This window comes from Rana temporaria, chromosome 12 (assembly GCF_905171775.1).
Source record: "Rana temporaria chromosome 12, aRanTem1.1, whole genome shotgun sequence".
Taxonomy (NCBI): Eukaryota; Metazoa; Chordata; class Amphibia; order Anura; family Ranidae; genus Rana; species Rana temporaria.
The window spans coordinates 131,331,785-131,344,740 of NC_053500.1; the positions used below are offsets into that span (position 1 = coordinate 131,331,785).

Sequence of the window (12,956 nt, forward strand, 5' to 3'; positions counted from 1 at the left end):
AATGGATCTAGGAATAAATATGGCCATGTGTGTCTTTAACAAGGCTATGTCTTTTTATAGTTTTGGAATAAAAAGTGGTTTTATATACAGTATATGTGTTTATGCTTTTTTTTTGGTTGCCTTTAAAATCTCACAAGAGGGTCTTTTTCACATTTCAAATAATTCACCACTAACTTCTCTCCCTGTAACTGGCCGAGAAACTAATAGGCAAGCATATAGAGAAGGCCTTCAGCTTCAGAGCAAGGCAATCGGGAGGAATGTCCTTCTAACCAAACCGTGACTCAATGCTTTCTACGCTCCTGCCTTTCACTGTAATACACCACTTATTAAAGAGAGGACCAACTTCTCCATAACGATTATTAAAGTTTCAAAATGTAAATTTTCACAGGACGCATGAGGACAAGACAACTATTGTTATTTTATGGAATGTAAATGGTTTGACTTACCGAAGTGGTCTCAGAGTTCGAAGGAGTCTCAGTACTCTTAACATGCCCAAAATCTTGGTGCCACTGTCAGAGACCATAGACACCAGGATATCAATGACAGAAATTAATACAAGCATTCCATCTAGGATATTCCAGCTACTCCTCAGATAGGCCTTTCCACCAAAGCACAAATTAAGGGCTACCACCTGTAAAGAAAGTAATGAGATAGTAAAGGCCAAGCAGGAGGATGAATGATGGTGGCAAACACAGATCATGGACGTTATACAGGACTGTACTGAGTCAGGTATTGGCAAAAACTCTTACCGTTAAAAAAACTGAGCCCTGGTGTACAGGTCTGCACCACAAAGTCTCCATACGGTGGCTTTAAGGTATATGGTCAACACCATAGGTTACAGGGAAGGTTAGTGTTAAGCCAACCATAGATGGTTCGAACCTCGGCCGGCAGAGATTCCGACCATCTACAGACAGGCTCAATGTACCTGAGTTGATCCATTGACTTGGGTACAACCAGCATGTCGGATTTCCAGCATGCAATTATTGCCAACGGCTATAGCTGCTAACAATTATCAGTGTTCTCCCAGCAGGCGCCCCGTGCAACCTTTTCAATCACTTTAAGCTGCCTTACACTAGTTGATTTTCCAGTGAATATTCGTATAAAAATTCCCAGTACATTCTTTAACTTGTCAGATGTCACTGGAAAGCACTTAGAATCAACCTTCCTGAACATACGGGGTTATAAATTAGTTAGATTTTTTTTTTATCTTGCTCCTTTGAAATTTCTTATCACTGCGGTCCAAAACGACCATCGTTTTTACACCACTAACTATTAAAAAACCAAATGGAAATTTTATAAACAAAAACAAAAATTACGGTAACAAAATTCTACTAGTGTTTGGTCACAGCGTGTAAGGTTTAGTAGATTGTTAACATAGAAGGTTACTTATTAAAGTAACCAATGGTCGGACTTTAAAGGCATAGAAACAATGGAGAAATGAGAAAAAACATATTGTTTATTGAAAAAAGTACATAATGTAATAACAGTGTTCAAGAGTTAAAAATCATATAAAATGATAAAGTTTGTACAGTAACGCACAAGTGCTTACTGTACAAACTATCATTTTATATGATTTTCAACTCTTGAACACTGTTATTATATTATGTACTTTTTTCAATAAACAATATATTTTTTATAATTTCTCCATTGTTTCCATGCCTTTAAAGTCCGACCATTGGTTACTTTCATAAGTAGCCTTCTATGTTTTTCCTCTAATTTACGGATGTGGCATTGTGAGTGCTTCCCTTTTCCCTCATTTTCTTAGTAGATTGTTGTGATACATTACTTTTATTCATTTCCAAGTTTAGTTTTACTCGCTTGTCTATGGCCTCTCCTGCAAATTCATAATCTAGCTATAACTATATCCATGTACAAATAGACATTTTCTCAATTTTCTCTTACCTTTACTGTCATCTCAGCCAAGAAAATCAATGTAAATATGTAGTTGGATAGTGTCAAAAATATTCTTTCCTGAAAAGAAGGTAACAGAATATTGATTATGCTCAAAGTATATTTTAGCTCCATGCACACTAGACACTCAAAAACCGCAGAAAAAAAAAACACTGGATAAAAAACGCTAATGTTTAGTGTTTTTTTTGCCAGCGTTTTTGCATTGTTTGAGAGCAAGGGCTGGATAAAGGCTAGCAAAGGGCCACATCTGGCCCTCGGGCCACAGTTTGGAGCGCCCTGCTCTTGATCAAGGTCATCTGCTGATCTGAGAACTGTAGTGGAGACTTTTGATGGCAACTCTAATCACAGGTAGTGTCTCCAGCTTTGTGGTGTCTTGTAGCAGTGACACCTAAGCCGAAATCAGGAGATAGGGTCTCCTCCAGCCCCTCCCACTTCACATTCCTCACCAGTCAGCTGACCTCTAGTCTCTGCCCCCCCAGCCATGCCGTGAACTGAGTGGGCGGCTGCAAAGAGGCTGAGTGGATGGCTGCGGATTCCAGGACAAGCCCAGCTGGGCGGCCACAAGCTCCTGGGACAGCCCTGATGGGTGGCAGCGAAAAGGCTGGGAAAGGAGTGCGGGCTTCAGGAACAGCCCAGGATTCAGTGACCCCTGGCAAATCATCATTCGACCCCCAGGTTGAGAACAACTGGTGTAGGGGGTTATTTGGTATTTTTCTACACTAATAAGTTTAATTTTCTGTGATTTTAGCTCATATATTATAGAATTGCAAATATAATAGCAGCACCTTGTACCACATAGATTATAGCAATAGCAGCACTTGACTGACCAAAATTTGGTTTATTACTCATTATTACAGTGACTGCAGATCCAATCACTTGTGTACATAGTCATACGAAGCAGCTGTGTGAATTACTGTACCCAAAGTTACTTACAGCACTCTGTGGTTCTATTTTTGGTCTCTCCATAGCAATAGTGATGCAATTCAGAAAGATAATCACTAATACGACATGATCAAACATCTTGTGAGATATGATTTTATTGCATACCATTCGAAATCTGCAAGAAAAAAAGAAACAAGATGTATACTTACTATTCTGAGCCTACCATTCAGTCTTTATGCAGATAGACACAATTACTCTTCCATTCTATGTTTGCATTATATATTGTATGCTGGCTTTTGTACGTACTTGGAGTATGGTGGGAATATGAAGAGGGACCAGGTTTCTCTCTCCTTACACCAAGATGGAAGATGAGCCGTAATCCATGCCTTTAATCTTTCAGTCTTGCTCTTAAAAATAAAATGAAACACAGTAGAGCTTTGATGGGGCACATTACTTTTTTTATTAATACTCAACGTTATGAAATAACATGAACTACACAGGTGCATTGGGGATGCTGGAGTGCTGGGAGAGGCGGTAACACACCAGGCGTGAATATGTGATTTCCTATGTACACACGACGCTATACATTACTTATAGAAACTAACAGACGTTTTTTACTCTACAGCAGCCATTCCCAACCAGGGTTCTGTGGAAGCCCAGGGTTTCTAAAGGGGTTGCTAGAGGTTTCTTAAACTGTGGCTGATTGACCTACCAGTCCCATCTGATGGCGTCTGCATGGTTCTGGGTCCATCGCCACTTGGAAGAGCAGCAGCATGACACCGATGTTCTTTTTAGTTGCCTGTAATGATGAGCATTCTTCCCACTGATCACCAATGTAAAGGGCATTCTTCCCACTGATCACCAATGTAAGGAACATTCTTCTCACTGATCACCAATGTAAGGGGCATTCTTCCCACTGATCACCAATGTAAGGGACATTCTTCCCGTTGACCACCAATGTAAAGAACATTCTTCCCACTGATCACCAATGTAAGGAACATTCTTCCCACTGATCACCAATGTAAGGAACATTCTTCCCACTGATCACCAATGTAAGGAACATTCTTCCCACTGATCACCAATGTAAGGGACATTCTTCTCACTGATCACCAATGTAAGGAACATTCTTCCCACTGATCACCAATGTAAGGGACATTCTTCCCACTGATCACCAATGTAAGGAACATTCTTCCCACTGATCACCAATGTAAGGGACATTCTTTCCACTGATCACGAATGTAAGGAACATTCTTCCCACTGATCACCAATGTAAGGAACATTCTTCTCACTGATCACCAATGTAAGGAACATTCTTCTCACTGATCACCAATGTAAGGAGCATTCTTCCCACTGATCACCAATGTAAGGGACATTCTTCCCACTGATCGCCAATGTAAGGAACATTCTTCCCACTAATCACCAATGTAAAGGGGCATTTTTCCCACTGATCACCAATGTAAGGGGCATTCTACCCACTGATCACCAATGTAAGGAACATTCTTCCCACTGACCACCAATGTAAGGAACATTCTTCCCATTGACCACCAATGTAAGGGACATTCTTCCCACTGGCCACCAATGTAAGGAACATTCTTCTCACTGACCAATGTAAGGAACATTCTTCCCACTGATCCCTGATTAAATATTTTTAAGGTCTCAGGGAACCCCTGCTAAAACTAATTCAAGGGTTCCTTTGGGGTGAATAGGCTGGAAAGGGCAGATCTACAGATATTTTTCCTGTGCCTTGCAGCAAAATTGATGGTATTCTTACTGTGACCTGTTCTAGGAAACACAGCTCTCTGAGGCCCCGTACACACGACCGAGTTCCTCGGCAGAATTCAGCCAGAAACTCGGTCGTAGCTGGATTCTGCCGAGAAACTCAGTCGTGTGTACACTTTTCAGCAAGGAAGCCGACAAGGAACTCGTCGGGCCGAAAAGAGAACATGTTCTCTATTTCCCCGTTGTTCAATGAGGAAAGTCGGCCCGCCGAGATCCTCGGCGGCTTCCACACTGAACTCGACGAGGAACTTGATGTGTTTGGCACGTCGAGTTCCTCGGACGTGTGTACGGGCCTCAGCGTAGGCCCAGTCCCACCAGTCTCTTCTATGGGGTGTAAACAGGAGTAACATTTATGCTTGTAATACATTTAGTTAGCCATTTCAAAAAAATTTGATGTGGAAAAAAAAATGTTTAAATGGTGTAAAATCTTAAATACAACCATGGCAAAGAAAAATAAAGTTTAAAATAAACTACAAGCTTTAAATATATATATGTGTTTATAGGGCATAATGGTCAATTTAATTTACAGATTCCCTTAATATGAAAAAGATCAGGTGCTTGGGGCTAACAACGGCTAGCTAAATGCCCGGGACTCCGGGGCTTCACGGGGACCCATTCGGATCTCCAGCCCCCTAAGCCCAGGCCTAACGACGCCCCTGCTTGGGGGGCACTCTGCACATGCTCAGTTTCGTGTGTATTGCTAGAGAGTTTTTTTTGGGGGGGGGGGGAGGGTGCATGTGATCAGCACAGGGCCAATCAGCACTGTCCAGACAGAGGGTCGGGGGTCCTGCAGCCTCATAGAACAATCAGAAGAGAATGAAAAACTCTTCCTACAAGCTTTTACCAGTGTTTGGCTTGACACTAATAGAAGTTACAAGACTGCTATATACTTCTGATGAGAAAAGTTTTTTTTAGAAGTTTATATTTACTAAAATAATTGCATTTGCATGTTCTGTGTGCTCTGGGAGACCAGATATAGGGAATGCAGGGTCCTGGGTTTAGTAACACTTTAATTTTACAACATATGCGCACTTACCATGTTGGCCTCATCATCAAAATTGCTGCCGTAGTCGACTTTGGTTTCTTCAATATGGTGTTGAGGTGATGGGGTGGGCAGGATGGATCTGCCATTGCAGCCTTGGTAATCCACAGGAAGGTTGTGCTTGTTCTGCAGTCCATAGGTGTAAGGAACGTGTAACGTGTCCGGAGGGTCCCTTTTGCCCACCAGTTCCATGACACTACAAGAAGATCCTTTACGGCTGGTCCCCTCTTCATCGGAAGTCTCCCCTTCTGAGCTTTCCTTCCCATCTGCAGATAGAAGGGACTTGTGTTCCCCGCTCTGAACATGTCTCTTAATACTCGGGGCTCTCCCAATGCTGTTCCAGCTGGACCTACGACTGTTCCAACTACAAACTGCGCCCCACGAGCTATGGGGGGAGTTGCGGGCGCTTGGCTGGAAAAGACAGATAACTTGTTACCAGACGTGGGCAGAAATTTGTTTCGTTTCACTTCATTATTTACATAAATTTGTTTTGTTTAATTTGTTAAAGGCTCCATGCACACTGAAGCTGATAAAAGCTATACAAAAACGCCAGTAGCTTTGCAGGGAGCCTTTCAAAGTTTTTTAGCGTTTTTGCAATAGCTTTAATCAGCGTTTTTCGGTGCAGCTTTTTTTTTTTTCAATGGATTAAAAAACGCAAACAAACACTGGCACCGGCGTTTTTGAGCGTTTTTACGCGTTTTTGAGCGTTTTTCTGCATTTTTCAGCGGTTTCGCGTTTTTTAATGTTTTTTCCCGCCGAAAAACGGCACTTTGAATGCAAATTTCGGGCGTTCAGAAAAAAGCCAATAAACTCCAAAGCTCATTGGGGTAGATTCAGAAAGAATTTACGCCGACGTATCTATTGATACGCTAGTAAATCCAAATCTGCGCCGGCGTATCTTCTTTCTGTATTCAGAAAGCTAGATACGCCGACATTAGCCTAAGATACGACTGGCATAAGTCTCTTACGCCGTCGTATCTTAGGGTGCATTCTCACGCTGGCCGCTAGGTGGCGCTCCCGTCGTTTTTCGGCGTAGAGTATGCAAATTACCTAGTTACGCCGATTCACAAACGTACGTGCGCCCGGCGGTAGTTTTTTACGTTGTTTGCGTAAGGCTTTTTCGGCGTAACGTTGCTCCTGCTATTAGGAGGCGCAGCCAATGTTAAGTATGGACGTCGTTCCCGCTTCGAAATTTGAATTTTTTGTGTCGTTTGCATAAGTCGTTCGCGAATAGGGCTGGACGTAATTTACGTTCACGTCGAAACCAATATGTCGTTGCGGCGTACTTGAGAGCAATGCACACTGGGATATGTACACGGACGGCGCATGCGCCGTTCGTAAAACACGTCAATCATGTCAGGTCATCACACATTAGCATAAAACACGCCGCCCCTTCCACATTTGAATTACGCAGGCTTACGCCGGCCCCATTTACGCTACGCCGCCGCAACTTACGGAGCAAGTGCTTTGTGAATACAGCACTTGCTCCTGTAAGTTGCGTCGGCGTAGCGTAAATACAATACGCTGCACCGCCGTAACTAGGCGCGCAGGTACCTGAATCTGCCCCACTAACACTAAAAAACGCCCAGGTGTATGGGCACATAAGGCTAACATAGAGTTCAGTTTATGGGCTTTAAAAAAAAAAAGCCAAAACGCCACTAAACTGCAGTTTATCAGCTTCAGTGTGCATGGAGCCTTAGGCCCCGTACACACGAGAGGATCCATCCGCTGGAATTGATCCGCGGACCGGCTCCAGCGGATAGATCCCCTGGTGTGTACAATCCAGCGGATCTGTTTCCACGGATTTTTATCCCCTGGGATGGATTTCAAGCGGATAAAAATTTGAAGACATGCTTTAAAATCTATCCGCTTGAATCCATCCCAACGGATTGATCCGCTGGTCTGTACAGACTCACCGGATCAATCCGTCCGAATGGATACACCGCATGCGTCGTAATGATTCGACGCATGCGTGGAATTCCTTATATGACAGCGTCGCGCACGTCGCCGCGTCATCATCGCAGCGACGGCGCGACACGTCATCGCGATGGGATTTCGGCGCGGATTTCGATCCGATGGTGAGTACACTCCATCGGATCCAAATCCGCGGATAAATCCTCGAGAGGATTTATCCGCGGAAACGGTCCGGTGGACCGTATCCGCGGATAAATCCTCTCGTGTGTACTAGGCCTGAGCCGTTTCATTTGTTTTCGTAATTAGTTTTGATTATTCGGATTGAAATCGATTCAACTTTTCAAATTCTAATGGATTCAAAAAGGTTTTCGAATCAATTTCAAATAGTTTTCGAATTCAAAACCTTTTTTAAATCAATTTAGATTCGTTTTCGAATTCGAACAGTTTTTGAATATTTTTCGAATTCAAAACGTTTTCCAATTTCCAAAGAGAATTAAAATAGAATAGAATAAAAAGAAATAGAATAGAAAAAAATGAATAGGATAGAAAAGACTATAACAGAAAATAAAAGAATAGAATATAATAGAGTAAAACAAAACAAAATAGAATATAAAATAAAATAAAAGAATCGAATGGAAAATAAAGGAATAGAGTAGAATAGAACATAAAGAAATAGAATATAAAAAAAATGAATAGAATAGAAAAGACTATAACAGAAAAAAAAAAGAATATAATATAATAGAGTAAAACAAAACAAAATAGGATAGAAAATAAAATAAAAGAATCGAATGGAAAATAAAGGAATAAAATAGAATAAAAGGCGTTGTCTTACCATAGATTTGACATCGCCGGCATAAGGATTCTCGGAGACACTACTCCCTCTCCTGGACTCGCAGGCCATGGGGATATCTCCAAACAGAGTGTTTTTGGGAATAGGCATGGGAGTAGCTGCAGTATGGATAATGAGGGGTGGGTGCAAACTGGCCTTTACTTCTGGCAATCCATGAAGTGGAGTAACTTAAAAAAAAATAAAAGTTAAGTTAATTAAGTGCAACCTACAAAATGCAGATGTTAAAAAAAAATAAACCCAAACAGTGTGTTATGTTTTCACTTACAGGACACGTTGGAGAGACTTTTACGGAATCCACACTCATCTTGTGCGCTCTCAGAGCCAGACAAGGAGCCACCACCCTGCAATTATAAAAAAAGGGTAACTATTTGCACTGTTAGTAACTCTTCTTCTGTGGCCAGCAGGTGGTGCCCTAGCCCTCTTTTTGTGTGTTACACAGTTCCTGATCCCCCGAGAGGCAATCGGATTTACCCTGGATCAACATACCTTTACCTTTGCCTGTACATCCTCATCTGCTTTGCTAAAAAAAAAAAAATTATGGGCCTAATCCTCAAAAACCCGGCGCAACGTAACTTTTTCCATTTAAGTTACACCGCCGCAAAATCTCTAACTAAGTGCCCGATCCACAAAGCACTTACCTAGAAATTTTGAGCGGTGTAACTTAAATCCGGCCGGCGCAAGGCGTTCCTCTTCTCCAGGGGGCGATTCCCATTTAAATGAGGCGCGCTCCCGCGCCGGCCGTACTGCGCATGCTCGTGACGTCATTTTCCCGACGTGCATAGCGCGAAATTACGTTACGTCGGGCTTTGTGGATTGCGACGGGACAATAAAGTTGAGTCGGGTAAAAAAAAAGATACGGCGCCAAAAAAAAATTTAAAATTAAAAAAAAATCGCGTCGCTAGCAAGAAAGGTCTGTTTTTACAAGGTGTAAACAGTTTACACCTTGTAAAAGCAGCCCTAATTTTGCGTTTGCAAAATAAAACGTACGGAGAAAAAACGAAGCTGAAAAGCTTTGTGGATCTCCGTAAATCCTAATTTGCATACCCGAGGCGGCATTTCGACGCGAAATGCCCCCAGCGGCGGATACGGTACTGCATCCTAAGATCCGACAGTGTAATTCTATTACACATGTCGGATCTTCGTCCTAACTATGGAAAACTGATTCTGTGGATCAGTTCCATAGTTAGGACCAGGGATACGACGGAGTAACAGCAGTTACTCCGTCGTATCTCTTTTGAGGATTTGGCCCTATATTCTTCTGTGCCCAACAGGTGGCACCCTAGCCCTCTTTTTTTGTGTTTGCCTGTCCATCCTTATCTGCTTTGCTTAAACAAAGTATATTGTTTAACCACTTCCATACCAGGCACCTTCCAGCCCAAGCCAATTTTCAGCTTTCAGCACTGTCGCAATTTGAATGACAATTGCGCGGTCATGCTACACTGTACCCAAATGAAATTTTTATCATTTTGTTCCCACAAATAGAGCTTTCTTTTGGTGGTATTTGATCACCTCTGCGATTCTTATTTTTTGCGCAACAACTAAAAAAAGACAGATTTTTTTTATTTTTTTTGTAAATAAGTACATTTTCTTCTTCAATTATGGGCACCGATGAGGTGGCACTGATGGGCATTGATGAGGTGGCACTGATGGGCACCGATGAGGTGGCACTGATGGGCACCGATAAGCAGCACTGATGGGCACTGATAAGCGGCGCTGGTATGCTGCACTGATGGGCATTCATAGGCGGCACTGATGGGCACTCATAGGCGGCACTGATGGGCACTCATGGGTGGCACTGATGGGTACTTATGGGTGGCACAGATGGACACTGATAGGTGGGCACTGGGCATAGATGGGCACTAAGAGGTGGCACTGATGGACACTGGGTGGCACTGATGGACACTGAGGGGTGGCACTGATGGCATTGCTGGGCATTATTTTAGCCAGTGCCCATGTTGCCAGTCAGTGCCCATTTGTGGGCACTGATTGGCATTGATTGTGTTGTTTTTTTTACTGGTGTTTTTTCCTTGTTTTGCTCTATTGAGCACTGGGGGGGCACTCCCTGGTGGTTCAGTGTTGGGATCCGAGGGGGGGCTGCGCTGATAAACAATCAGTGCAAACCCCCCCTGTCAGGAGAGCTGCTGATCGGCTGATCTCCTCTACTCGCGTCTGTCAGACGCGAGTGAGGAAGAGCTGATCAACGGCTCTTCCTGTTTACATCGTGATCAGCCGTGATTGGACACGGCTGATCACGTGGTAAAGAGCCTCCGCCGGACTGACACCCTGGTTAGCCCCCTGATGATGCACCATAGAGTGCGCTGGGGCCTCCTGGGAAGTGTGAGATCGGTATCCCAGGAGGCTGCAGTAGGGTGACCACATTTCCAAACTACCATTCAGGGACACCCTTCCTTCCCAAAAATCAGCTTGTGCTGTAACGAATCACAGCACAGTGATTGGACACAAGAGGTGGGATTTATAATTTCTCCAATCACAAGCAGGGGGCGGGATTGTGCTCCTCCAGACATTCCCGGCCAGGACAAGTACTGTCAGTGAGTGAAGCAGTGATGTGGCGGCCTTTTTTGGGGGAATCAGATTGGCCCAAGGGGTGGCTGTGTCAGTTTCATTCCGGGACACTGTATTGTCCTGGAATGAAAGTGCCTGGCACAGACCTGAAAAATGCGGGACTGTCCCGGGCATTTTTTTCAAATCTGATTGTTATAGAGGAAGGTGGTAGGAGTGCAGTTCGAGAAAGTGGATGGGGTGGGGGAAGGACCCCTTTAAGTATTTATCACATACCATGAGTGATTCTACGGGAAGGTGTATACAGCTTAAATGAGCGCTCATATCTTCTCTCTTTGGTACTTCCTGTAAATAGAAAAAAACTGAATTTGATATAATTGAAAATGTATTCACAAACTTATTGGCAAAACAAAACAACTCAAGAGGATACTATAGGAGACGATGCTCCTCGCTTCCTGTACACAACGGACGTCAGCCCGCCCACTAAAACGGTCCACCCTAGCACGAGGTCTGCTGTTTTATGGAAACCAAAAGAAAACAAGTAAAATAGTAGCTGTGACCATGTATAGCTTGGCGTGCCGCTCTAGACATACATCCAAAAAGTCTGGTGACTCCTACTATCAGGTGCAGGCAGGAGAAAGAGCCCCTCCCCCGGCTCCATACAATTCCTAGAAAGAAAAAATCAAACTGCCAGCACAACCCAAGAGAGAGATAGTAAACACAGCTTCAACCCAGCTCCATCCAGGCCATGTCTGACACGTTTCATCCCACCCACAGGGCTTAGTCATGTAATCCGACATGTTTCGTCCCACCCACAGGGCTTAGTCATGTAAAATAGTTGTAAGAAGTAGCCTACCCTCCCTTTGTTTCATTAATGTCATCCTTTCCTTCCTATTTATTTTCTTCAGTTTGAGGTTTGTTTTGATCCTCCATATTTCTTCTCTTCCTGCCCTAGGGTGACAACGCACCCTGAACTGCTTCTTGAGTTTTGGTGTTTTTTGTTTGGGGGGGTGGCAAACAACCACCAGCCACTACTGTCCGCTAGTAAAAGCACCTCCCCCACTACACTGAAACACCATCTAGGCACACAATTACCCCTTTTGATTGCCCCTGATGTTAACTTCTTCCCAGCCACTCTCATTAGTACAGTGACAGTGCAATTTTTTAACACTGATTACTGTATTAGAGTCACTGGTTGTTCCCACAAAGTGTCAGCTAGGTGTCCAATTTGTCCGCCGCAGTCCCGCTATAAGTCGCTGAATGCCGCCACCCTTCTAGGCGTCCAATAGGATCGTCTGTCCTTTCAGCCAATCGGCTTGATTGGGCGGGAGTTGAATCGGTGTGACAATAGCGAATATTCATTCGCTATTGTCACCCAACTGGGTGGGCGCGGAGCGCGTGTGCTCTGTGCCCCGAGTCCATCCTTTTTTTAAGCCTATTAGAGCCTCCCCCCCCCGTCACTGGAATCCATGCACCCGGTGCCCTGCATGTCGATTAGGGCGCCAGACGCTTGGATAGGAGGAGCAGTGCCCGTGCGCCCCTAATGGACGGGCCGCCACTGCTAGTGGAAGACATGGATCAGTGATTCTGCTTTACAGGAACACAGGATCCATGCCTATGGTAAAGACAGAACGGCAAATAGCCTTGTTTACATAGGCAGATTGCCGTTCTCCTTGTGTACAGAACAAACAGTGGGTGCCGGTGGACATCGGGTCCACAGGATCCGCTTTGTAGAATAACAGCCGGAACGAGCTACCAGTGGTGTGCACTCGCGCCCGATAGCCGGAAGTACAGGATCACATATATACAGTGGAACCTCGGATTGCGAGTAACGAGGTTAACGAGCATTTCGCAAAACGAGCACTGTATTTAAAAAAATCCTAACTCGGTTTGCGAATGTTGTCTCGCAAAACGAAAAGCATTCAGGCCAAAGCGGTGTGCAATACCGATCGGCGATGTTCAGGAATGCTCGGAAAGACGTGGAAATACTCAGTTCCTGAGCCTTTCCGAGGTTTGCCAAGGTCAGCTAAGCTGTCCTCGGGCCTTCCAGCCGTTTTC

The 12,956-nt window shown here is 44.0% G+C and overlaps 1 protein-coding gene across 3 annotated transcripts in view; it reads right to left on the reverse strand.

Annotated features, from left to right (window-relative positions):
* The window catches only part of CACNA1G (calcium voltage-gated channel subunit alpha1 G), a 262,233-nt gene that overhangs the window by 53,831 nt on the left and 195,446 nt on the right, over positions 1-12,956 (reverse strand). For all 3 annotated transcript variants that reach the window (XM_040330722.1, XM_040330720.1, XM_040330721.1), the window contains exons 14-21: positions 11,175-11,243; positions 8,644-8,719; positions 8,361-8,545; positions 5,609-6,025; positions 3,100-3,200; positions 2,845-2,968; positions 1,903-1,971; positions 447-631 (exon numbers count right to left, since the gene is read on the reverse strand). In XM_040330722.1, coding sequence (XP_040186656.1) covers positions 447-631; positions 1,903-1,971; positions 2,845-2,968; positions 3,100-3,200; positions 5,609-6,025; positions 8,361-8,545; positions 8,644-8,719; positions 11,175-11,243 — 1,226 coding nt within the window. The remainder of the gene's footprint in view (positions 1-446; positions 632-1,902; positions 1,972-2,844; positions 2,969-3,099; positions 3,201-5,608; positions 6,026-8,360; positions 8,546-8,643; positions 8,720-11,174; positions 11,244-12,956) is intronic.